The 25,036-nt window shown below is 41.3% G+C and overlaps 1 protein-coding gene across 1 annotated transcript; it reads left to right on the top strand.

Annotated features, from left to right (window-relative positions):
* Positions 1-22,681, top strand: LOC119847254 (butyrophilin subfamily 1 member A1-like). The gene is made up of 12 exons (XM_038381867.2): positions 1-313; positions 1,653-1,679; positions 2,563-2,583; positions 4,603-4,623; positions 5,471-5,491; positions 12,014-12,040; positions 12,921-12,941; positions 14,977-14,997; positions 15,864-15,884; positions 17,273-17,293; positions 20,208-20,234; positions 20,655-22,681. Exons 1-12 carry the CDS (start codon positions 172-174, stop codon positions 21,182-21,184), a joined length of 900 nt encoding a protein of 299 aa, XP_038237795.2. The 5' UTR covers positions 1-171; the 3' UTR covers positions 21,185-22,681.
* Positions 22,682-25,036: the final 2,355 nt, after the last annotated feature.

The raw sequence follows: 25,036 nt of genomic DNA, 5'->3' as shown, positions 1-25,036 counted from the left end.
GTTTGAACTCCAGAAACAGGTAACATGTAGGATCTCTAAAGCAGTGTTAATGCTCAGCATTTCCTCTATTGCAGTAACAAGGGGAGTTTTATAGTTGAGATTCAAGTCTGGTTGGGAATTTTTTAGAATGGACTTCACGTGGGTGTCAGATTGGAATTTGCCGTTAATCTCATGAATAGATTCAAGATCAGGCATGTTGGGAGAGTATATCTGTATGGGCATGGAGTTGAGAAGCACTTTTATTTAACAAATGAGAAATGCTCTCTCTTTCTTTCTCTTCATATAAGTGGGAAAGAAAAGCATAATGAAGGAGGTAAGGTTTCCCAGAATCCTATTTGCCCTTCAACCAGGTCCAATCTCACTCGGTCGTATGGAGAGAAGAGAAAGGAGAAGGCAAATAGATATTTTGTATGCAAGTTGAAGACATCTTCCACTGCAGCAGAAGGAGGTGCTTTATGGGAGTGCTGAGCTGTTAACAGAGTGAATCCCTCTGGAACTGGAGATGCATCAATGTTGCTAATTTTCAAACTGGATTAGGTTGCTAATTGTAGACATTTGCTTTCTTCAAACACACGCATGGTTTAAACCTCTTTAAAATTTAAAAATTGGGCAGGTTTAGTCATGAGAAAAGAAGACTGAGCGGGGACTAGATAACAGTCTTGAAATATAGGCTTTTATAAAGAGAACAATCTATTGTTCTCCCTGTCCTCTGAAGGTAGCACAAGAAGCAATGGGCTTACTCTGCAACAAGGGAGATTCGGGCTCTGTATTAGGAAAAACTTTCTAATTACAAGGGTAATTAAGCTCTGGAGTAGGCTTCCAAGGGAGGTTGTGGAATTCCCATCACTGGAGGTTTTTAAGAACAGGTTGGACAAGTACTTGTCAAGGATGGTCTAGGTTTACTTGGTCCTGACTTAGCTCAGGGAGCTGGACTAGATGACCTGTTGAGGTTCATTTCAGCTCTGCATTTCTATGATTCAAAGATAAAACGTGGCCGTAACATGGCCTGCTATGTGACAGAATCCAACTTTCAGGAGCATTAAGGCCTCTAGGGATCTGGGGAAACTCCAGTTTTTGTACCTGTTTTTTGGCTACAGAGAAGAAGTATGAGACTCAATGCCAAATACGATGTACAAATGAGGAGATGTGAGGCTTAGCTTTGCATTTCCCCAGTTCTTAGTTTCCCACATGCTGAGACAATCCAGTGCCCCCTCCCTGAGGGTTACTCTAGTTACAACAGCTAGTGAAGCACTCAAGGTTAGGGGTGGTGTATCAGACACTATGCTAGCTTTGTGTTATCAGAGGATCCTCCTACAATGGGCCAATCCTCCTGTGGCTGTCAGTGTTGTGCTGAAGGCACAGCACAGAGCAGCCACACCACAAGGAAGAATCTGGGTCTTTGTTGGGAATCTCCAGAATGGCCCCATTTGGCAAAAGTCATTGACTTTAAGGCTCAGTTAAGTTTAAGAGATGTAAGAATGAGGGTAACGGGTCTTATGTTTCCTGTTCTTTCTGTTTCCTTTCACTCGAGTGGGAACAGGAGCTGGCATTACAGAGATCCAAGGGGTGGGGAAGAGTGGGTTATTATGGAAATTGGAAAATTCATAACTACATTAGAATTTTCTGTGACTGTGACTGCCTTTTTTCCCCAGAATTACAGACTTTGAGGTCTCGAGTAGGTAAGAAAAAATTAAACTTCTGGTGTTCTTGAGGAAAGAAATAATTAATTCTTTAGTAACCTTATTTAAAATCACAGCCGGCCCAGGAGTGGCACATAGAAAGAAAGCTGAAAATTGTTTCTTTTATAAATCCCTATTATAAAACTCTCAGTGCTTTGTGTAACTGTGTAACTCTTGTTCTGGTCTAGAGAGGTCTCTGTTTTGTCCCTGCCCAAAGACTTTATTTCCCTTTTAGGAAGATTTTAAACAAAAGCTGTTCAGCTCTTTCTGAGAAGAGAGTGAATATTTTTTCCGCATTATTAGAAAAAGAAGAAGGAAATTGTAAACATTTTTTGTGTGGAGCCATAAGGCCCAAATGGCTGAGAGCTGAAATCTACAGTTTGAAACTGCTGCATGTCAGTATTCCTCACTGATAAGCATTGTACAGCCTTGCTCTAGAGATTCTTGTAATAAGCCATAAATCCATTGTCTTTATTAAGACCAGGACTTTTAGTGGCTAGCAAAGTTATGAATTTAATCTCCCAGGCTCATCTTTTGAAGGTGTCGTGCAGGTTTCATTTGAGGATGAGGACTGAGATGTCAGATATGGAGGGATTGTTTAGTAAAAAATGTTCACCCACAGGTGGTAAGGCGTCTTTATCTTTATCATTTTCCTGTTTGAGTTCATTTGAGAATGTGGTGATTGTCTGGTTTCACCCACACAGTTGTTGTTGAAGCATTTAGTGGATGAGATACCCCATTTGTTGTGATAGGCATGTGTCAGACCCGTTAATCTTGCTCACTCCATATCTGACCTCTCAGTCCTCAAAAGAGATGCATAATATTCACTAACCCAAATAAATTAAAATTATGTCAATATTAAAAAGTTATTTTTTCTTTGCAGATGAACTCCAGATAGAAATGGGTAAGTTTTGCATTGACTTTTCAAATGTAAATGTCAATTCAGTTCCATGCTCAAAAAAAGAGATGTAAATAGAAATTAAGTTCTCACAGTTACAAACACAGGAAATGAATGATTTTACTTGTTAGAATATTATATTTCTAAAATTTGGTAGAATATACGGATTAGTGCTACAGCCCTATTCCTGCTCTCATTGGGTGAAAAATCTCTCCTGTGGAATGGGTTATTCATCACTTAAATCCCAGCTAGCAGTTCAAAATAGAGCATAAGTGTGTACCTTGTGCTGCACAGATCTCGTCCTTCTCTCTGTCCAGGGATGAATTTCAGCCTAATCAGTCAAAAACATGTCTCTGAATATAAGTGGAGTGAGGTTCTGACAATCTATCATCAATTATATGATTTGCAATTTGCCATTGACTTTAATAATGAAAGTAACAGCACATATCGTTGAGATAATGAATGTGCTAACAAAATATAGACCATCTAGTACTATTTCTGGTGGGCTTTTGTTTGTTTGTGTGTTTGGTTTTGTTTTTGTTTTACTATATCTCTCAGTTATCTCCTCTCCACCCTGCTTTGTGAGCTGGGGATGGCAAGACACACACTCCTGTCATGCTTCAGGGGTGTTGGAGCCCCTCCAAGCCCTGTCACCCTGGCCAGGGTGTTCCCCTGAAGGGTGCAAGCCATGATCTCTTCCTCCCACCCCCAGTGTTTAGGGACTGGTAGTGAGAAGTATTTCCATTACAATTCCTGGGCTATGGGGCTTGGTGAGCAAGAGAAGAGAGTGGAGTAGCAGAGCCTGGATTGGCTCCTTCCTAGCATAGCACGGAGATGAAAGGACTGAAGGCATCAGCACATTCCTTATGTGCCTTATCAGAATGTGTAAAACCAGTGACACTTCTGCTCCTAGCAAAAATGAAAAGGTGATGATGGCTGTGTGAGAAGGGCGGACACATTCTTTACCTTTTCTCCTCATGCCCTCCTCTTCACCTTACAGGAGGAACTAGGACAAATGTTTTAAAACATTATGCATATGCCAACAGCTCTTTTATCAATGCATTCGCTTTTATTTTATTCTGTTAGTAGTAGTGCGGGGTAGAAAATGGTTTTCCTGTCCCATAGAATTTTCAACATTTCAAAAACATTTTCCCATCCTGAATCAGGATGAACAGTTGAAATCTTGAAATGTTTCACAAACCAAAAGAACCCCTACCCAGTTCACTTTAGGTCAATGGAAACATGTTTTTTTAATTAATTTAAAATGCTTTTTTTTTAAATTTGAAGTGTTTTTCCTTGTTCAAACCATTTCAGTGTATATTTACTAAAAAGTTCTAAACAAAATAAATCTCGTTTACTTTAAAATTCAAATTCAAACTTCTCAGTACAAAAATGTTGAATGGGATGTTTTTAAAATCTCAAACTTTCTTTATGAAAAGTTTTTTGATTCACAGTTTCAGTGAACAGAACATTATTCTCAAACAGTTGCAGTTTTGATGAATCACCATTTTTCAACTAAAAAACATTTATTTAAAAAATTCCCAGTCAGCTCTAATTTCCTGTTGAATTTGTCCAATTTCAACTTTCACTGGATCATCGTATACATTCTCTGCTAATCAGCTCTTCAATCTAGTAGAGGAAGATATAACATGGTCAGCGTGGCTATAACCTGAAACTAGACAATCAGACTGAAATAGAAGTACATTTTAATGGTGAGAGTAAGTAACCATTGGAAAAAATACACAAGGGTTTCTAAGAATTATTTGGGGAAGTTTTGTGGCCTGTCTTATCCCGGGTTCAGACTATATAATCACAGTGTCTCTTCTGGCATTGGAATCCAGGAATCTACCGTGGTATCCAAGTATCATTGGCTTTGATTCTTGCATTGTCCTATTTCTGTACTTACTGTATTTCTAAATTACCAAACTTTGTCTTGGTTCTGATATACATTATTTCTATATGCTATGGGACAAAACTGAAGTACAGTGTTATGCACAGGGTTTTCTATTTGTTTTTCTTTTTCAGGAAGAATCCAGAAAGAAAACAGTTAAGTCCCATTGACTTCTCTTGCTTTGAGGATGTCTGGATGGATATATTTGTGGGAGATGTGGAACTATCAATACAGAAGAGATTGATGATTGTCGGTGTGTCAATGAAAAGGGTCTAGCAGATTATGGGTGATGGGTTGTGAGAGCAATTCCAAGTGAAGAGAAGGAGTCTGTAGAGTTTCCCATGCTAAGAGAAAGTTGGGGTTTCTCTCATGGGGTGAGGTTTATTTAGAGGTCTATCATGGCTAGGAGATGAGTCTGGTTGGGTACTGGACATAGGACAACAGTTGGGAGTATGTTTGACAGTGGAATACAGTGGTGTTTCATATGGAAGGCTTGGGAGTTGTTAAAAAGTAATGTTTGTGAGTATGTTCCCATTACACACACACACTCACAAATGACTGCAAGAAGAGAAGACTATCAAAACAGGGGGAAAAAAGTAACTTTGAATTGGTTCTCCTTCAGTTCAATTCTGTTAAACTGACTATACTGATAAAACATATATAAAGAGCTGTGCAGGTTCCCTGTTAGAGGTAAAGGAGCAAAAATATTGTCCTATAATGCATATATGTTAATTAGTCTCATGCATTGTGTTTAGACTCCAGAAGAGGCAGAATGTAGCTCTCTAAAGGCAGTGACAATGCTCGGATTTCTTTTATTGCCGTGACAAGTTCACTTGGTACTTTTTACAGTATGGGGATGAGTCTGGTTTGGACTCTTGCGGTGGAGTTGCTGAGGATGTTCAGACTTAGAAGCGCTTCAGGAGAGTCATGATATGTGCTAACTAATATGTGCAACTGAAATTCACAAGGTGTATCAATTAAGAAATTCTTTTTTTTTTGCAGATGAACTCCGAGGGGAACTGAGTAAGTGTGCGTTGATTCTTTGAATGTAAAAGTCAATTCAGTTCCATGGTGGAAAAGAGATGCAAATAGAAATGACATTCTCCTAGTTAGAAATACGGGAACTGAAGAATCTTTGTTGTTGTTAGAATATTATTTTGAAAAAAAAAAATTGCTAGGATGGACAGATGAATGCTACAGAACAATTGCTGCTTCCATTGGGTGAAAATCTCACCTATGCAATGGCTATGTGTCACTCAAACCCCACCTATCCCTTCAAAATAGGGCATACGTGAGTATCTTGTGCTACGTAATCCTAGCACTTGCTCACTGTCCAGAGATGAAATTCACCCCAAATCAGTCCTTACATGTCTTTGAAAGGGTTAGGCCCTGACAAGTGTCTCCAATTATGTGATTGGAATTTGTCAATGACATCAACAATGGCAGTAGGATGATGCCCTTTGAGATAGTGAACTGTGTGTGGGTGTCCCACATTCAAAATATGAACTGTCTATTACCTTGGTATACTGTCAATTGTGTTTTCTCCACCATCATCCTCCTGCCCTCCTTGATGTCTGGGGTTCTTTTTCCATTGACTTCTGTTGATTGAAGGATGCCTGTTGTGTAATATTTGGGGATATGTTTTGGGGACAAGAACTGTGAATACAGAGAGATGGATGTGTCAGTGTGTTGATGAAAGGAAACAAGCAGAGGGAGTGTGAGTGATGGGTTGTGAGAGCTGTTTCCAATGAGAAGACAGGAGGTCTGTAGAGTTTCCTGCTGAGAAAAGGTTTGGATTGTCCTCTTCATGGGTGAGGTTTATTTAGAGGCCTGTCATGGGTGGCAAATGAGTCTGGGGAGACTGAGCATAGGGATAGCAGAGGGAGTGGGTGTGACAGTGGAATATGTGGGGTGGTTCATGGAAGGCTTCGGAAGTGGTTACAATGTAATATTTGTAAGTATTTGTAACTCATTACACACACACACAAAATGAGGGAAGAAAAGATGACTACCAAAGCAGAAAAAAGTAACTTGAATTGGTTGTTGTCTTCAATACAGTTATTCAAATAACTATACTAGTAAAACAATCTATTAAGAGTGTGCAGGGCTCACTGTTCCTTTTTTCAATAACTCTTTAATTAATTTCATGTCTGTGTTGGCCTCCCAGAAGACGGCGCGTGTGTAGCATTCTAAAGCAGTGACAATATTGCAGAATTTCCTTATTGCAGTGACAGGATTTATTGAGGTGTTACAGCAGGTGATGAGTGGTTTGGACAATGCAACATATTGCTGTGAGTATCAGATTAGATGCTTTTGGGTAGAGGCGTAATACTGCTAGCTAACCCAACTGAAATTCACCAGGTGTGTGCATTAATTTTTTTTTCTTTGCAATGAACTCCGAGTAGAACTGAGTAAGTGTGTTTGATTCTTTGAATGTAAAAGTCAATTCAGTTCCATGGTGGAAAAGTGATGCAAATTGAAAGGAAGTTTTCACAATTAGAAATAAGGGAACTGAAAGACCTTTGTTGTTGTTAGAATATTATTTTGATAAAATGTGCTAGGATGGACAGATGAATGCTACAGATCAATTCCTGCTCCCATTGGGTGAAAGTCTCTCCTATGCAAATAGGCTTATATCCACACATATCCCACATATATCACTTATATCTTTGACATTACATTCCTTCAAAATAGGGCCTAGAGTGAACCTTGTGCTGCAGAGTCCTAGCGCTTGCTCACCGTGCAGGGATGTAATCACCCCTAAATTAATCCTTACATGTCTGTGAATATAGAGGGAGTTATGCCCTGACCTGTGTCTCTAATGATGTGATTTGGAATTTGGCCATTGATGTCATAAGCAGTAGATCATGCCCTGTGAGATAGTGAATGTGCATGGTGTCCCACGCTCAAAATGAAATATTTATTACCCTTGCTGATTTTATGGTATATCAATTGTGTCTTCTCACCATCACCCTCCTGCCCCCTGAGGTCTGCGGAGGGCAAGACACATAGACGATTAATATAGGTCCAGCTATTGCACTGTAGATTTACATCCAAGTTTGCTGATGCATTAACTATTCATCTAGATGGAACAACCAGTACAAAGACTTGAGCAGGAGATCTATCCTTCCTTCTCCCCCTGCTTTGCATCCCCAGAGAGGGACAAGTACAATGAGTTAGCCCTTTCTCCTACCCATGGTCCCTTTGTTCGCTCACGACCTGCGTGCCATGAATGGGAGAGCAGTTCAGGGGGCACATTATTTACAGATTTTTATATTCCCCACTCTTTCCTGTGACACTGCATGTTTGAGGAAGGGACATTAGTGGAATATGGGACTGTCTGGGGGTGGGAATAGCTTGTGGAGATGGCCAGGGAGGATGAGAGGGAACTCTACACCAGTGAACTGTTGGAGGTTCACCAGCTGAAGCAGCTGTGAAACTGAGTTACTAATGCCACTCAGTTGCAGTGTGGAAGGCTACTTGAAATGTCATGTAGCTCCATACCATCATAGAATATCAAGGTTGGAAGGGACCTCAGAGGTCATCTAGTCCAACCCCCTGCTCAAAGCAGGACCAATCCCCAACTAAATCATCCCAGCCAGGCTTTGTCAAGCCTGCCCTTAAAACTTCTAAGGAAAGAGATTCCATCACCTCCCTAGGTAACACATTCCAGTGCTTCACACCCACCACCTAGTGAAAAGTTTTTCCTAATATCCAACCTAAACCTCCCCCACTGCAACTTGAGACCATTACTCCTTTTTCTGTCATCTGCTACCTCTGAGAACAGTCTAGATCCATCCTCTTTGGAACCCCCTTTCAGGTAGTTGAAAGCAGCTATCAAATCCCCCTCATTCTTCTCTTCTGCAGACTAAACAATCCCACTTCCCTCAGCCTCTCCTCGATAAGTCATGTGTTCCAGTCCCCTAATCGTTTTTCTGGAAAAGATTGTCCACAGTGGAGTTACTCCAGAATAGCTATAGAGCTTTAAATTCATACCCTACACTTTTTTCAGATAATTTCCTCATGTAGGCCAGCCCTTATTTGAAAAGGTTGGCCACAAGGTTTGGTTGCAAGCCATTCTGCCAGGCGGGGATATGTACAAGTTCTATTGCTTGAGTTCCTGCTGGTGTTATTCACTTCTTTAGTGGAAGAGCTTGTGGAACATAAGGCTACTGTGTTTTGGTGCAGACCCATGCCTCCTCATAGGTTGGTGAAATCTTGTGAGGGTCCCGTCCGTTCTGGTGGAGATGGTTATATGTTTCCTTAGGGAGGAAAGTGGCCTGCATCTCTTACACAGCCACTCTTTCTAGGCCTCTGCCTTAAAAACCCATCTCTTTACACATACACATTTATTAATGTGTTCCTACGCCTGGATCCACAGAGTGATTTAGGGGTTGTGACCTGAGTATCACAACACCTAACTTTTAGGCACTAGAACTCACTGGGAAACGATGGGTCCCCATAACCCTCGTTAGGCACCTAAACTCCCTGCACAATGCTTGGGGAGAGATAGGCCACCTTAAAATAGGATCCACAATAGGCAGCTGGATAGACAGGGAGTTGCCTAAGTCAACAATGGGAGATGACAATGAGAGAGGTAATGTGCTAAACCCCACTCCTCTCACAAAGACAGAGCATCTAGTCAAGGCTTCAGGGAGGTGTCTATGTCTGTTTTCCAATCTGCAGCCAGCTCTAGCTCTGGTCTACACTCCAGACTGACATCGGTATTACTATATTGCTCAGTGGTGTGAATAATCCAGACCCCTGAGTGACGTAGTTAAACTGACCTAACTTCCCCCTGTGCGCAGCGCTATATGGAGAGAAGGGCTTCTGCTGCTGACACAGCTACTGCCTGAGGCTATGTCTACACTGTCAATTATGTCGGTATAACTTATGTTGCTCAGGGTGTTGGTGTCCCACCAAACATAGCTACCACCACTCATTGGGGGAAGATTAATTATGTCAATGGGGGAGCTCGCTCCTCGTTGGCGAAGAGTAGCTACACTGGAGATCTTACAGCAGCGCAGCTGCATTGGTATAGCAGAGCCGCCTGTAAGATCTCTAGTGAAGACATAGCCTTAGGGAGGTGGATTAAGTATACCCCTGTGAGAGCTCTGTCATCAGCTTAGAGTGTCTTCGTTATAGTGCTAGAGCTGCAGCCTTTTAAGCATAGACATTGCCCCTAGCCACAGAAGCTATTTGTTGCACGAAACACCACAGGAGAAGAGAGTAATAGCTCCTTTATGCTTTTAGCCCAGTGGCTAGTGCACTCACCTGGGATGTGGGAGACCCAAGTTCAATTCCTGCTTCTGCCTAATGGGGAGAAAGGATTTGAACTGGGGACTCCTCCTATTTTTTCAGATGAGTGTTATAACCACTGTGCTATGGGATACTCTGACATAGAGCGCTATCTCAGTCTTGCCTAGTGCAGCTTTTGCACTTTGGATAACTAATTAAACAGCCACTGGGCCAGAGAGAGAGAGACAATAAGACTTATTCTGTAACCTGGTGGTTAGGAAAATCGGAGACCCAGGGGCCAGTCCCCTTGTGCTACATAAGAGGCTACAATAAGAAATGAAGATCACGGCAGAAAAAAGGAACTCTGAATGGATTCCTCCTCAATATATTTTGCCATTGTTGTTTCTTTTTTACTATTTCTGTCTGTCCAAAACATTTAGCAAATGAATAGAGATCTATTTTCCTTTCAGGTCTGCAAGAAATTCCCTCTGAAATCTGTGTCCCAAAACAGGCCTCAGCCACCTTTCAGATTCCTCTTGGTGGAAATCCACCCATCCCCCGCATACCCCGAGAGAGAGAGAGAGCTATGAAGGACTTACTCTTAGAAATATGAGAGCAATATTTTTTTCTCTAATAAACCTTTTTTATTTATCTCATGGGATGTGTTTGAACTCCAGAAACAGGTAACATGTAGGATCTCTAAAGCAGTGTTAATGCTCAGCATTTCCTCTATTGCAGTAACAAGGGGAGTTTTATAGTTGAGATTCAAGTCTGGTTGGGAATTTTTTAGAATGGACTTCACGTGGGTGTCAGATTGGAATTTGCCGTTAATCTCATGAATAGATTCAAGATCAGGCATGTTGGGAGAGTATATCTGTATGGGCATGGAGTTGAGAAGCACTTTTATTTACAAATGAGAAATGCTCTCTCTTTCTTTCTCTTCATATAGGTAGGAAAGAAAGCATAATGAGGAGGTAAGGTTTCCCAGATCCTATTTGCCCTTCAACCAGGTCCAATCTCACGGGGTCGTATGGAGAGAAGAGAAAGGAGAAGGCAAATAGATATTTTGTATGCAAGTTGAAGACATCTTCCACTGCAGCAGAAGAAGGAGGTGCTTTATGGGAGTGCTGAGCTGTTAACAGAGTGATCCCTCTGGACTGGAGATGCATCAATGTTGCTAATTTTCAAACTGGATTAGGTTGCTAAGTGTAGCATTTGCTTTCTTCAAACACACGCATGGTTTAAAACCTCTTTAAAATTTAAAAAATTGGGCAGGTTTAGTCATGAGAAAAGAAGACTGAGCGGGACTAGATAACTCAGTCTTGAAATATAGGCTTTTATAAAGAGACAATCTATTGTTCTCCCTGTCCTCTGAAGGTAGCACAAGAAGCAATGGCTTACTCTGCACAAGGGAGATTCGGGCTCTGTATTAGGAAAACTTTCTAATTACAAGGGTAATTAAGCTCTGGAGTAGGCTTCCAAGGGAGGTTGTGGATTCCCATCACTGGAGGTTTTTTAAGAACAGGTTGGACAAGTACTTGTCAAGGATGGTCTAGGTTTACTTGGTCCGACTTAGCTCAGGGAGCTGGACTAGATGACCTGTTGAGGTTCATTTCAGCTCTGCATTTCTATGATTCAAAGATAAAACGTGGCCGTAACATGGCCTGCTATGTGACAGAATCCAACTTTCAGGAGCATTAAGGCCTCTAGGGATCTGGGGGAAAACTCCAGTTTTTGTACCTTTTTTTGGCTACAGAGAAGAAGTATGAGACTCAATGCCAAATACGATGTACAAATGAGGAGATGTGAGGCTTAGGCTTTGGCATTTCCCCAGTTCTTAGTTTCCCACATGCTGAGACAATCCAGTGCCCCCTCCCTGAGGGTACTCTAGTTACAACAGCTAGTGAAGCACTCAAGGTTAGGGGTGGGTGTATCAGACACTATGCTAGCTTTGTGTTATCAGAGGATCCTCCTACAATGGGCCAATCCTCCTGTGGCTGTCAGTGTTGTGCTGAAGGCACAGCACAGAGCAGCCACACCACAAGGAAGAATCTGGGTCTTTGTTGGGAATCTCCAGAATGGCCCCATTTGGCAAAAGTCATTGACTTTAAGGCTCAGTTAAGTTTAAGAGATGTAGAATGAGGGTAACGGGTCTTATGTTTCCTGTTCTTTCTGTTTCCTTCACTCGAGTGGAACAGGAGCTGGCATTACAGAGATCCAGGGGTGGGAAGAGTGGGTTATTATGGAAATTGGAAAATTCATAACTACATTAGAATTTTCTGTGACTGTGACTGCCTTTTTTCCCAGAATTACAGACTTTGAGGTCTCGAGTAGGTAAGAAAAATTAAACTCTGGTGTTCTTGAGGAAAGAAATAATTAATTCTTTAGTAACCTTATTTAAAATCACAGCCGGCCCAGGAGTGGCACATAGAAAGAAAGCTGAAAATTGTTTCTTTTATAAATCCCTATATAAAACTCTCAGTGCTTTGTGTAACTGTGTAACTCTTGTTCTGGTCTAGAGAGGTCTCTGTTTTGTCCCTGCCCAAAGACTTTATTTCCCTTTTAGGAAGATTTTAAACAAAAGCTGTTCAGCTCTTTCTGAGAAGAGAGTGAATATTTTTTCCGCATTATTAGAAAAGAAGAAGGAAATTGTAAACATTTTTTGTGTGGAGCCATAAGGCCCAAATGGCTGAGAGCTGAAATCTACAGTTTGAAACTGCTGCATGTCCAGTATTCCTCACTGATAAGCATTGTACAGCCTTGCTCTAGAGATTCTTGTAATAAGCCATAAATCCATTGTCTTTATTAAGACCAGGACTTTTAGTGGCTAGCAAAGTATGAATTTAATCTCCCAGGCTCATCTTTTGAAGGTGTCGTGCAGGTTTCATTTGAGGATGAGGACTGAGATGTCAGATATGGAGGGATTGTTTAGTAAAAATGTTCACCCACAGGTGGTAAGGCGTCTTTATCTTTATCATTTTCCTGTTTGAGTTCATTTGAGAATGTGGTGATTGTCTGGTTTCACCCACACAGTTGTTGTTGTGAAGCATTTAGTGGATGAGATACCCCATTTGTTGTGATAGGCATGTGTCAGACCCGTTAATCTTGCTCACTCCATATCTGACCTCTCAGTCCTCAAAGAGATGCATAATATTCACTAACCCAAAATAAATTAAAATTATGTCAATATTAAAAAGTTATTTTTTCTTTGCAGATGAACTCCAGATAGAAATGGGTAAGTTTTGCATTGACTTTTCAAATGTAAATGTCAATTCAGTTCCATGCTCAAAAAAAGAGATGTAAATAGAAATTAAGTTCTCACAGTTACAAACACAGGAAATGAATGATTTTACTTGTTAGAATATTATATTTCTAAAATTTGGTAGAATATACGGATTAGTGCTACAGCCCTATTCCTGCTCTCATTGGGTGAAAAATCTCTCCTGTGGAATGGGTTATTCATCACTTAAATCCCAGCTAGCAGTTCAAAATAGAGCATAAGTGTGTACCTTGTGCTGCACAGACCTCGTCCTTCTCTCTGTCCAGGGATGAATTTCAGCCTAAATCAGTCAAAACATGTCTCTGAATATAAGTGGAGTGAGGTTCTGACAATCTATCATCAATTATATGATTTGCAATTTGCCATTGACTTTAATAATGAAAGTAACAGCACATTCGTTGAGATAATGAATGTGCTAACAAAATATAGACCATCTAGTACTATTTCTGGTGGGCTTTTTGTTTGTTTGTTTGTTTGTTTGTTTGTTTTTGTTTTACTATATCTCTCAGTTATCTCCTCTCCACCCTGCTTTGTGAGCTGGGGATGGCAAGACACACACTCCTGTCATGCTTCAGGGGTGTTGGAGCCCCTCCAAGCCCTGTCACCCTGGCCAGGGTGTTCCCCTGAAGGGTGCAGCCATGGATCTCTTCCTCCCACCCCCAGTGTTTAGGGACTGGTAGTGAGAAGTATTTCCATTACAATTCCTGGGCTATGGGGCTTGGTGGAGCAAGAGAAGAGAGTGGAGTAGCAGAGCCTGGATTGGCTCCTTCCTAGCATAGCACTGAGATGAAAGGACTGAAGGCATCAGCACATTCCTTATGTGCCTTATCAGAATGTGTAAAACCAGACACTTCTGCTCCTAGCAAAAATGAAAAGGTGATGATGGGCTGTGTGAGAAGGTGCGGACACATTCTTTACCTTTTCTCCTCATGCCCTCCATCTTCACCTTACAAGAACTAGGACAAATGTTTTAAAACATTATCATATGCCAAACAGCTCTTTATCAATGCATTCTCTTTTATTTTATTCTGTTAGTAGTAGTGCTGGGTAGAAAATGGTTTTCCTGTCCCATTAGAATTTTCAACATTTCAAAACATTTTCCCATCCTGAATCAGGATGAACAGTTGAAATCTTGAAATGTTTCACAAACCAAAAGACCCCTACCCAGTTCACTTTAGGTCAATTGAAACATGTTTTTTTAATTAATTTAAAATGCTTTTTTTTTAAATTTTGAAGTGTTTTCCTTTTTCAAAACCATTTCAGTGTATATTTACTAAAAATTCTAAACAAAATAAATCTCTTTACTTTAAAATTCAAATTCAAAACTTCTCAGTACAAAAATGTTGAAATGGGATGTTTTTAAAATCTCAAACTTTCTTTTATGAAAAGTTTTTTGATTCACAGTTTCAGTGAACAGAACATTATTTCTCAAACAGTTGCAGTTTTGATGAATCACCATTTTTCAACTAAAAAACATTTTATTTAAAAAATTCCCAGTCAGCTCTAATTTCCTGTTTGAATTTGTCCAATTTCAACTTTCACTGGATCATCGTATACATTTCTCTGCTAATCAGCTCTTCAATCTAGTAGAGGAAGATATAACATGGTCACGTGGCTATAACCTGAAACTAGACAAATTCAGACTTGAAATAAGAAGTACATTTTAATGGTGAGAGTAATTAACCATTGGAAAAAAATAACAAGGGTTTCTAAGAATTATTTTGGGGAAGTTTTGTGGCCTGTCTTATCCCAGGGTTCAGACTATATAATCACAGTGGTCTCTTCTGGCATTGGAATCCAGGAATCTACCGTGGTATCCAAGTATCATTGGCTTTGATTCTTGCATTGTCCTATTTCTGTACTTACTGTATTTCATAAATTACCAAACTTTGTCTTGGTTCTGGATATTACATTATTTCTATATGCTATGGGGACAAAACTGGAAGTACAGGGTTATACACATGGTTTTCTATTTGTTTTTCTTTTTCAGGAAGAATCCAGAAAGAAAACAGTTAAGTCCCATTGACTTCTCTTGCTTTGAGGATGTCTGGATGGATAATATTTGTGGGAGATGTGGAACTATCAATACAGAAGAGATTGATGATTGTCGGTGTGTCAATGAAAAGGGTCTAGCAGATTGGAGTGATGGGTTGTGAGAGCAATTTCCAAGTGAAGAGAAGGAGTCTGTAGAGTTTCCCATGCTAAGAGAAAGTTTGGGGTTTCCTCTTCATGGGGTGAGGTTTATTTAGAGGTCTATCATGGCTAGGAGATGAGTCTGGTTGGGTACTGGACATAGGGACAACAGTTGGGAGTATGTTTGACAGTGGAATACATGTGGTGTTTCATATGGAAGGCTTTGGGAGTTGTTAAAAAGTAATGTTTGTGAGTATTTGTTATCCCATTACACACACACACTCACAAATGACTGCAAGAAGAGAAGACTATCAAAACAGGGGGAAAAAAAGTAACTTTGAATTGGTTTCTCCTTCAGTTCAATTCTGTTAAACTGACTATACTGATAAACATATATAAAGAGCTGTGCAGGTTCCCTGTTAGAGGTAAAGGAGCAAAAATATTGTTCCTAATAATGCAATTAATGTTAATTAGTCTCATGCATTGTGTTTAGACTCCAGAAAGAGGCAGAATGTAGCATCTCTAAAGCAGTGACAATGCTCAGGATTTCTTTTATTGCAGTGACAAGTTCAATTGGTACTTTTTACAGTATGGGGATGAGTCTGGTTTGGACTCTTGCAGTGGAGTTGCTGAGGGATGTCAGATTAGAAGCTCTTCAGGAGAGTCATGATATGTGCTAACTAATATGTGCAACTGAAATTCACAAGGTGTATCAATTAAGAAATTCTTTTTTTTTCTTTGCAGATGAACTCCGAGGGGAACTGAGTAAGTGTGCGTTGATTCTTTGAATGTAAAAGTCAATTCAGTTCCATGGTGGAAAAGAGATGCAAATAGAAATGACATTCTCCTAGTTAGAAATACGGGAACTGAAGAATCTTTGTTGTTGTTAGAATATTATTTTGAAAAAAAAAATTGCTAGGATGGACAGATGAATGCTACAGAACAATTGCTGCTTCCATTGGGTGAAAATCTCACCTATGCAATGGCTATGTGTCACTCAAACCCCACCTATCCCTTCAAAATAGGGCATACGTGAGTATCTTGTGCTACGTAATCCTAGCACTTGCTCACTGTCCAGAGATGAAATTCACCCCAAATCAGTCCTTACATGTCTTTGAAAGGAGTTAGGCCCTGACAACGTGTCTCCAATTATGTGATTTGGAATTTGTCAATGACATCAACAATGGCAGTAGGATGATGCCCTTTGAGATAGTGACTGTGTGTGGGTGTCCCACATTCAAAATATGAACTGTCTATTACCCTTGGTATACTGTCAATTGTGTTTTCTCCACCATCATCCTCCTGCCCTCCTTGATGTCTGGGGTTCTTTTCCATTGACTTCTGTTGATTGAAGGATGCCTGGTTGTGTAATATTTGGGGATATGTTTTGGGGGACAAGAACTGTGAATACAAGAGAGATTGATGATTGTCAGTGTGTTGATGAAAGGAAACAAGCAGATGGGAGTGATGGGTTGTGAGAGCTGTTTCCATGAGAAGACAGGGAGTCTGTAGAGTTTCCATGCTGAGAAAAGGTTTGGGATTTCCTCTTCATGGGGTGAGGTTTATTTAGAGGCCTGTCATGGGTGGCAAATGAGTCTGGTTGGATACTGAGCATAGGATAGCAGATGGGAGTGTGTGACAGTGGGAATATGTGGGGTGTTTCATAGTGAAGGCTTCGGAAGTGGTACAATGTAATATTTGTAAGTATTTGTTAACTCATTACACACACACACAAAAATGAGTGGAAGAAAAGATGACTACCAAAGCAGAAAAAAGTAACTTTGAATTGGTTGTTCTTCAATACAGTTCTATTAAACTAACTATACTAGTAAAACATCTATTAAGAGCTGTGCAGGGCTCACTGTTCTTTTTTTCCTAATAATCTTTTAATTAATTTCATGTCTTGTGTTTGGACTCCAGAAAGAGGCAGTGTGTAGCATCTCTAAGCAGTGACAATATTCAGAATTTCCTTTATTGCAGTGACAGGATTTATTGAGGTGTTTTACAGCAGGTGGATGAGTCTGGTTTGGACACATGCAACATAATTGCTGTGAGGTATCAGATTAGATGCTTTTGGGTAGAGGCGTAATATCTGCTAGCTAACCCAACTGAAATTCACCAGGTGTGTGCATTAATTTTTTTTTTCTTTGCAGATGAACTCCGAGTAGAACTGAGTAAGTGTGTGTTGATTCTTTGAATGTAAAAGTCAATTCAGTTCCATGGTGGAAAAGTGATGCAAATTGAAAGGAAGTTTTCACAATTAGAAATAAGGGAACTGAAAGACCTTTGTTGTTGTTAGAATATTATTTTGATAAAATGTGCTAGGATGGACAGATGAATGCTACAGATCAATTCCTGCTCCCATTGGGTGAAAGTCTCTCCTATGCAAATAGGCTTATATCCCACACATATCCCACATATATCACTTATATCTTTGAATTCAATTACATTCCTTCAAAATAGGGCTAGATGTGAACCTTGTGCTGCAGAGTCCTAGCGCTTGCTCACCGTGCAGGGATGAATTTCACCCTAAATTAATCCTTACATGTCTGTGAATATAGAGGGAGTTATGCCCTGACACGTGGTCTCTAATGATGTGATTTGGAATTTGCCATTGATGTCAATAATGGCAGTAGGATCATGCCCGTGAGATAGTGAATGTGCATGGGTGTCCCACGCTCAAAATAATGAAATAATTCCTATTACCCTTGCTGATTTTATGGTATAAATCACTTGTGTCTTCTCCACATCACCCTCCTGGCCCCCCTGAGGTCTGGTAGGGCAAGACACACACTCTCCTGCCAAAGCGTGAACAGTGTGGGAGCTCCTCCAATGCTCTCGCACTGGCCAGGCCTAGGGGGTGACCTCCATGTCTTTGGGGGCTGGTAGAGAAGAATCTCGTTCCCTTCCACTCCTGACCTAAGGAGCCGTTGATGGAGCCTAGAGAGGAGAGGATAGCAGAGACAACAGGGATTGTCAACTTCCTAGAAGCAAGGTGATGAAAAGGCGGAGGATTTCAGGAGTGCTCCGCCTTTTTGGTATCAGGGAAGTGTGAAGGGAGAAGCCTTCTTCCTTTGCTGAGGGAAGAGGCCTGTCTCTCAGCATGTGCAGCAGCTCCACTGGCTGTACGCAAAGGAGTTGGGCTGGTAGCAATCAGAGTGGGGTTACCCTACACAAACAAGCTGAAAACCTATGGCTTATGGGGAAATCCCATAGAACCTGCTAATTAGGGCCATCTGAAATCATAGAATCATAGATATCAGGGTTGGAAGGGACCCCAGACGGGCCTCATCTAGTCCAACCCCCAAATCCCACAGAGCTGGCAGGGTCTAAGTCAATTAGACTTTGAAGGGTGTCACCCAGTTTTAATATCAGTGAGTACAGACTACAACATTACCACACACCATCTGTTTACTTTGGTTATCTTGGGTGCAATGATATTTCTATGTCTCATCCACTTTTTCCCTCATCACCCTTAAACTCACTCCCCTCTTGGTTATTTGGCGGAGCAGGCTTTGTCTTTTATTCCTCTCTTCCTATCTCCCTTGCTGCTGTAGCCCATTTTCATCTCCTTCGTAGCAGGGAAGCCAGTAGCTCCAGGGAGAGGCAATGCAGCTCCCCACACTGCCAGCCTCACTGCACCTATTTCCTAGTGATCTGCTGTCCCTGTCTCAAGCTGAGGAGTGAGTAAAGCATGGAACAGACCTGGTGACTCCACAAGAAACACAAATGGTCCCCAAAACAGTACAATAACCACAGTGTTTGTGTACCATTAGTGTGCTTTACTTTCTCTTTTCTGCACAAGTAAATCATTCTGTATTGTGTCTCAGAGTAGCAGCCGTGTTAGTCTCTATTCGCAAAAAGAAAAGGAGTACTTGTGGCACCTTAGAGACTAACAAATTTATTAGAGCATAAGCTTTCGTGAGCTACAGCTCACTTCATCGGATGCATTTGGTGGAAAAAACAGAGAGAGATTTATATACACACACACAGAGAACATGAAACAATGGGTTTATCATACACACTGTAAGGAGAGTGATCACTTAAGATAAGCCATCACCAACAGCAGGGGGGGGAAGGAGGAAAACCTTTCATGGTGACAAGCAGGTAGGCTAATTCCAGCAGTTAACAAGAATATCAGAGGAACAGTGGGGGGTGAGGTGGGAGGGAGAAATACCATGGGGAAATTTTTACTTTGTGTAATGACTCATCCATTCCCAGTCTTTATTCAAGCCTAAGTTAATTGTATCCAGTTTGCAAATTAATTCCAATTCAGCAGTCTCTCGTTGGAGTCTGTTTTCTCGTTCACCTGCGCATCTACCAATGTGATATATGCCATCATGTGCCAGCAATGCCCCTCTGCCATGTACATTGGCCAAACTGGACAGTCTCTACGTAAACGAATAAATGGACACAAATCAGACGTCAAGAATTATAACATTCAAAAACCAGTTGGAGAACACTTCAATCTCTCTGGTCACTCGATCACAGACCTAAGAGTGGCTATACTTCAACAAAAAAGCTTCAAAAACAGACTCCAACGAGAGACTGCTGAATTGGAATTAATTTGCAAACTGGATACAATTAACTTAGGCTTGAATAGAGACTGGGAATGGATGAGTCATTACACAAAGTAAAACTATTTCCCCATGGTATTTCTCCCTCCCACCCCACCCCCCACTGTTCCTCTGATATTCTTGTTAACTGCTGGAATTAGCCTACCTGCTTGTCACCATGAAAGGTTTTCCTCCTTCCCCCCCTGCTGTTGGTGATGGCTTATCTTAAGTGATCACTCTCCTTTCAGTGTGTATGATAAACCCATTGTTTCATGTTCTCTGTGTGTGTGTATATAAATCTCTCCTCTGCTTTTTCCACCAAATGCATCCGATGAAGTGAGCTGTAGCTCACGAAAGCTTATGCTCTAATAAATTTGTTAGTCTCTAAGGTGCCACAAGTACTCCTTTTCTGTATTGTGTCTGACATCCTCAGTTATCCTCAACCTGGGGCATTTCTGCTGCTGAAAGGTGGAAAATCAGCAGCATGTACCTCTTTGAATTCAATGTCTGTTGTTTCTCACTTTCATTTCAGATTGGAGAAGGACTCACAAGTATGCAGGTAATAGAATACATATTTCTCCTGGTAATGAGAAATCATCTTCATAGTTTTAAAATACCCTAGAAACAGAACATACTGTTATCATGGAGATGAAATATGAGACCCTATTCCATTTCATCTCATGCTTTTCTCCTTTAGTTTCCTCAACCAGTGTAACTTATATCAGAATCTGGCAAAAATATATTTGAGTATCAATACGATAAACATTCCAAGACCCCTTCCATTTTGGGGTCATGTGCAATCAAATATCATATCTCTTTAATATTTCAGTGTAACCAAATTGTCAGAATAGAACAAAATCCATTATCAGTAGGCATTTTGCCAGAGTAAGGACAGCAGGAATTGGCCCACAAGCCATATCTCCCATGTTTCAGTTTATACTGCAATTAGGCAAGGGTTTCTTAAATTCTCTCTTTGCAGATGACATCACACTTAATCCAGACACAGCCCACCCCAATCTCTCCATTTCTGAGGATAAGAAGAAATTTACTCATGAACCCCAACCTCAAAAACTCCCAACAACTACAGAGAGGTTCGATTCAACTGTCTGTGTGTTGGGCTGTGAAGGATTCTCCTCTGGAGAGCACTACTGGGAAGTGGAGGTTGGGAGCAGCACTGACTGGGATCTGGGAGTGGCCAGAATATCAATACAGAGAAAAGGAAAACTTTCCCTGTCCCCTAAAGAGGGATTCTGGGCTCTGGGTCTGAGTGGGAGAGATTATTGGGCAAAAACAGATCCATGGACCCGGGTCATGGTGCAAAAAAAGCCCAAGAAAATTGGAGTTTACCTTAGTTACCAACGGGTGCAGGTGTCCTTTTTCAATGTAACTGACATGTCTGTGTTGTTCACATTTAATGATTGTTCATTCTCAGGAGAGGTTTATCCATTCTTTAAAAATTCCCACAAAGAAATATCAATGAGAATTTGTTCTATAAGAGAAGATGAATGAGTTTAAAGTGGCACTGCCACTCACTTATCCCACTGTATCTTTGAAATCAAATTTCCTATCAATGAATTTGAATTACATTTTTCCTCTATATTAATTCTATGATGCCATCTCTAGAACAGCACTGTTATTCATTTTATGTCTGTGAACCTATGACATCAAGTTTCTCTCCAAACAAATTTGAACTGTAGTTTTTATTCAGTACTTTGTGAACTGCCATCTTAATTACTTGCTTTCAACAACAATTTTTTTTTGTTACTTCTGACAAATACTGTTATTTGACTAGGCTGTTAAGGAAAGGATATTTATGTTGTAGATTTTCAATAGAAATCAATTCTCACAGTTAGGTTTTCAAGATTTTCAAGAGCTCAGCTGCCATTTACCCAGTGTGAAAATCCCTAAAAAATCTGACAAAAACTGTCACAGTGGGAGCTGCTGGGTGGATATTAATGGGAGAAAAATCCATCCTGTCACACATTCATTTTTCTCTTAGAGCCATACCCCACCAAACTTATAACTAATGTAGGGCTTGTGACTGGCCTGTGTAGCTACACAGCAGGGTAAGGGAATATAAAATACTCTTCATTCCTCTACAAAGCCATGCAGGACTTACTGTCATAGTTACAAGACAGTTGCACCTCTGACCCCTTCCCAGTCCCTCTGAGAGCTCCCACCCTGAGACCTCTTTCTCTCACCTGTCTCAGGGTGGAATCTCATGAGTCTTCAACACTCAGATGGGGATCTGACTATAATAACTTGGCCATACCATCCATTTACCACCCTTCAGTCCATTCTTAGACTGGGCACCTTCTTGATCCTTCATTCAGGAAACTGTGACCAATGAAACTGGCCAAAAGCCTTTTAAAAACTAAGTGTTCTTTGGTTGTGTAGTTTGTAGAAATAGAGCAATTTTCCTTTAAATAGTCTATCAGCCTTCTGTTTGTGGTCACCATAATCTATGAACTAGAAACTGCCAGAAACTGGTCAGAGCAGCAATATGTATACACCTAGGCTTGTGTAGGCTTGTGTATATTTAGTAAACTCATTTATTTGGAATTGGCTGTGCCTGTATGGTTTCTTTATATTGTTTTGCCCTTGTAAGGAGCAGAGGACACAATGATTGCTAACAAGGAGGCAAGCCCAATCCCAGAGTCCAGTGGAACAGAGAATAACTGCAGAGTCCTAGACTAAAAGGAAACTGCAGCCACTGGGACTGCGAGAAAACCAATCATTCAGGGTGAGGGGGGGAAAGTATGTAAAAGTCTGGCAGTTTGAGGAAAATTGACTTGTTTGATAAAGTGAGTCACTCCTTTACTCAGCTGTGGTGGGAGAATGGAACAGAGTATGACAGCTAAGGTTAAAATTCTGTCACAGGTTGTCATAAATATGAAGGGAAGGGTAACCACCTTTCTGTATAGACTGCTATAAAATCATTTCACCTGTAAAAGGTTAAGAAGCTAAGGTAACCTTGCTTGCACCTGACCCAAAATGACCAATGAGGGGACAAGATACTTTCAAATCTTGAGCGGGGGGGGAAGGTTTTTGTCTGTCTGTGTGATACCTTTGCCAGGAACAGATCAAGGATGCAAGCTCTCCAACTCCTGTAGAGTTAGTAAGTAATCTAGTAAGAAAATGTGTTTGGTTTTCTTTGTTTTTTGGCTTGTAAATTCTCTGTGCTGGAGGAAATGTGTATTCCTGTTTTTGTATCTTTGTATTTGTGACTTAAGGTTTTGCCTAGAGGGATTCCCTATGTTATGAATCTGACTGCCTGTAAGATTATCTTCCATTCTGATCTTACAGCGTTGTTCTCTTATCTTTTTTTGTTCTTCCAATAAAGTTTTGATTTTTAAGAATCTCATTGGGTTTTTTGGGTCTTAAAAATCCAAGGGGTTTGTGCTCATCTTGTTGATTCTCAAGCCTCCCCAGGAAAGGGGGTGTAAGGGCTTGGGGGGATATTTTGGGGAAATAGGAACTCAAAGTGGTCCTTTTCCTGTTCTTTGTCTAAAATACTTGGTGATGGCAGTGTTTTACCTCATCCAAGGGCAAAGATTTGTGCCTTGGTGAAGTTTTTAACCTAAGCTGGTAGAAATAAGCTTAGGGGGTCTTTCATGCGGTTCCCCACAACTGTACCCTAGAGTTCAGAGTAGGGAAAGAACCTTGACACAGGTATTTTTAATAAAAGTCAAGTACAGGTTTGGGCAATAAACAAAAATTCACAGAAGCCCACTGCCTGTCCCTGACTTTTACTAAAAGTATCCTGGGGGTGGGGGACTAAGAGAGCACTGCCAGGGGCTAACCTCTAGCAGCTTCTCCAGCCCCACCGCTGCTCCTGCAGTAGGGGCTGACCACCGCTGTTCCAGCCCCAAGAGGCTCACTGACCCTCTGGTCCAGGGGCCGGGGACTGCTGCTCCATCTGTCAGCCTGCTGGCGAGCTGCTTCAGTGGCCTCAGGGTTGACTCCTGGCTGCTGTTCCAGCTGCTCCAACCGTTCCCTGGAATAAGTCAGGGAGGTCCCGGAAAGTCATGGAATAGGTGACCTCCGTTACAGCATTGTATCCTTAGTGATAGCTAATGATATCAATGTTCAGCAAAATATATCAGTTTTATTAGGCATAATGGGAACTAAAGCCTATAACCTGTTGTGTAGCCTGATAGCTCCTTCTGAACCAGGAGACAGAACATTTGCAGAGATGATGGAAATTCTCCAAAATCATAGAATCATAGAATCATAGAATATCAGGGTTGGAAGGGACCCCAGAAGGTCATCTAGTCCAACCCCCTGCTCAAAGCAGGACCAAGTCCCAGTTAAATCATCCCAGCTAGGGCTTTGTCAAGCCTGACCTTAAAAACCTCTAAGGAAGGAGATTCTACCACCTCCCTAGGTAACGCATTCCAGTGTTTCACCACCCTCTTAGTGAAAAAGTTTTTCCTAATATCCAATCTAAACCTCCCCCATTGCAACTTGAGACCATTACTCCTCGTTCTGTCATCTGCTACCATTGAGAACAGTCTAGAGCCATCCTCTTTGAAACCCCCTTTCAGGTAGTTGAAAGCAGCTATCAAATCCCCCCTCATTCTTCTCTTCTGCAGACTAAACAATCCCAGCTCCCTCAGCCTCTCCTCATAAGTCATGTGCTCTAGACCCCTAATCATTTTCGTTGCCCTTTGTTGTACTCTTTCCAATTTATTCACATCCTTCCTGTAGTGTGGGGCCCAAAACTGGACACAGTACTCCAGATGAGGCCTCACCAGTGTCGAATAGAGGGGAACGATCACGTCCCTCGATCTGCTCGCTATGCCCCTACTTATACAACCCAAAATGCCATTGGCCTTCTTGGCAACAAGGGCACACTGCTGACTCATATCCAGCTTCTCGTCCACTGTCACCCCTAGGTCCTTTTCCGCAGAACTGCTGCCGAGCCATTCGGTCCCTAGTCTGTAGCGGTGCATTGGATTCTTCCATCCTAAGTGCAGGACCCTGCATTTATCCTTATTGAACCTCATTAGATTTCTTTTGGCCCAATCCTCCAATTTGTCTAGGTCCTTCTGTATCCTATCCCTCCCCTCCAGCGTATCTACCACCCCTCCCAGTTTAGTATCATCCGCAAATTTGCTGAGAGTGCAATCCACACCATCCTCCAGATCATTTATGAAGATATTGAACAAAACGGGCCCCAGGACCGACCCCTGGGGCACTCCACTTGACACCGGCTGCCAACTAGACATGGAGCCATTGATCACTACCCGTTGAGCCCGACAATCTAGCCAGCTTTCTACCCACCTTATAGTGCATTCATCCAGCCCATACTTCCTTAACTTGCTGACAAGAATGCTGTGGGAGACCGTGTCAAAAGCT

Source organism: Dermochelys coriacea, chromosome 23 (assembly GCF_009764565.3).
Source record: "Dermochelys coriacea isolate rDerCor1 chromosome 23, rDerCor1.pri.v4, whole genome shotgun sequence".
Taxonomy (NCBI): Eukaryota; Metazoa; Chordata; order Testudines; family Dermochelyidae; genus Dermochelys; species Dermochelys coriacea.
Note: the sequence above shows the minus strand (reverse complement) of the source record. Positions and strands in the feature narration are given on the sequence as shown.

Bases quoted from the DNA above. Each gene is read 5' to 3' on its own strand.
- LOC119847254 (XM_038381867.2), top strand. From the start codon at position 172: ATGAATAGATTCAAGATCAGGCATGTTGGGAGAGTATATCTGTATGGG. The intron at 5,492-12,013 runs GTAAGTGTGCGT...CTTTTTTCCCAG, and splicing joins TGAACTCCGAGGGGAACTGA to AATTACAGACTTTGAGGTCT. The intron at 14,998-15,863 runs GTTAAGTCCCAT...TTTTCTTTGCAG, and splicing joins AAGAATCCAGAAAGAAAACA to ATGAACTCCGAGGGGAACTG.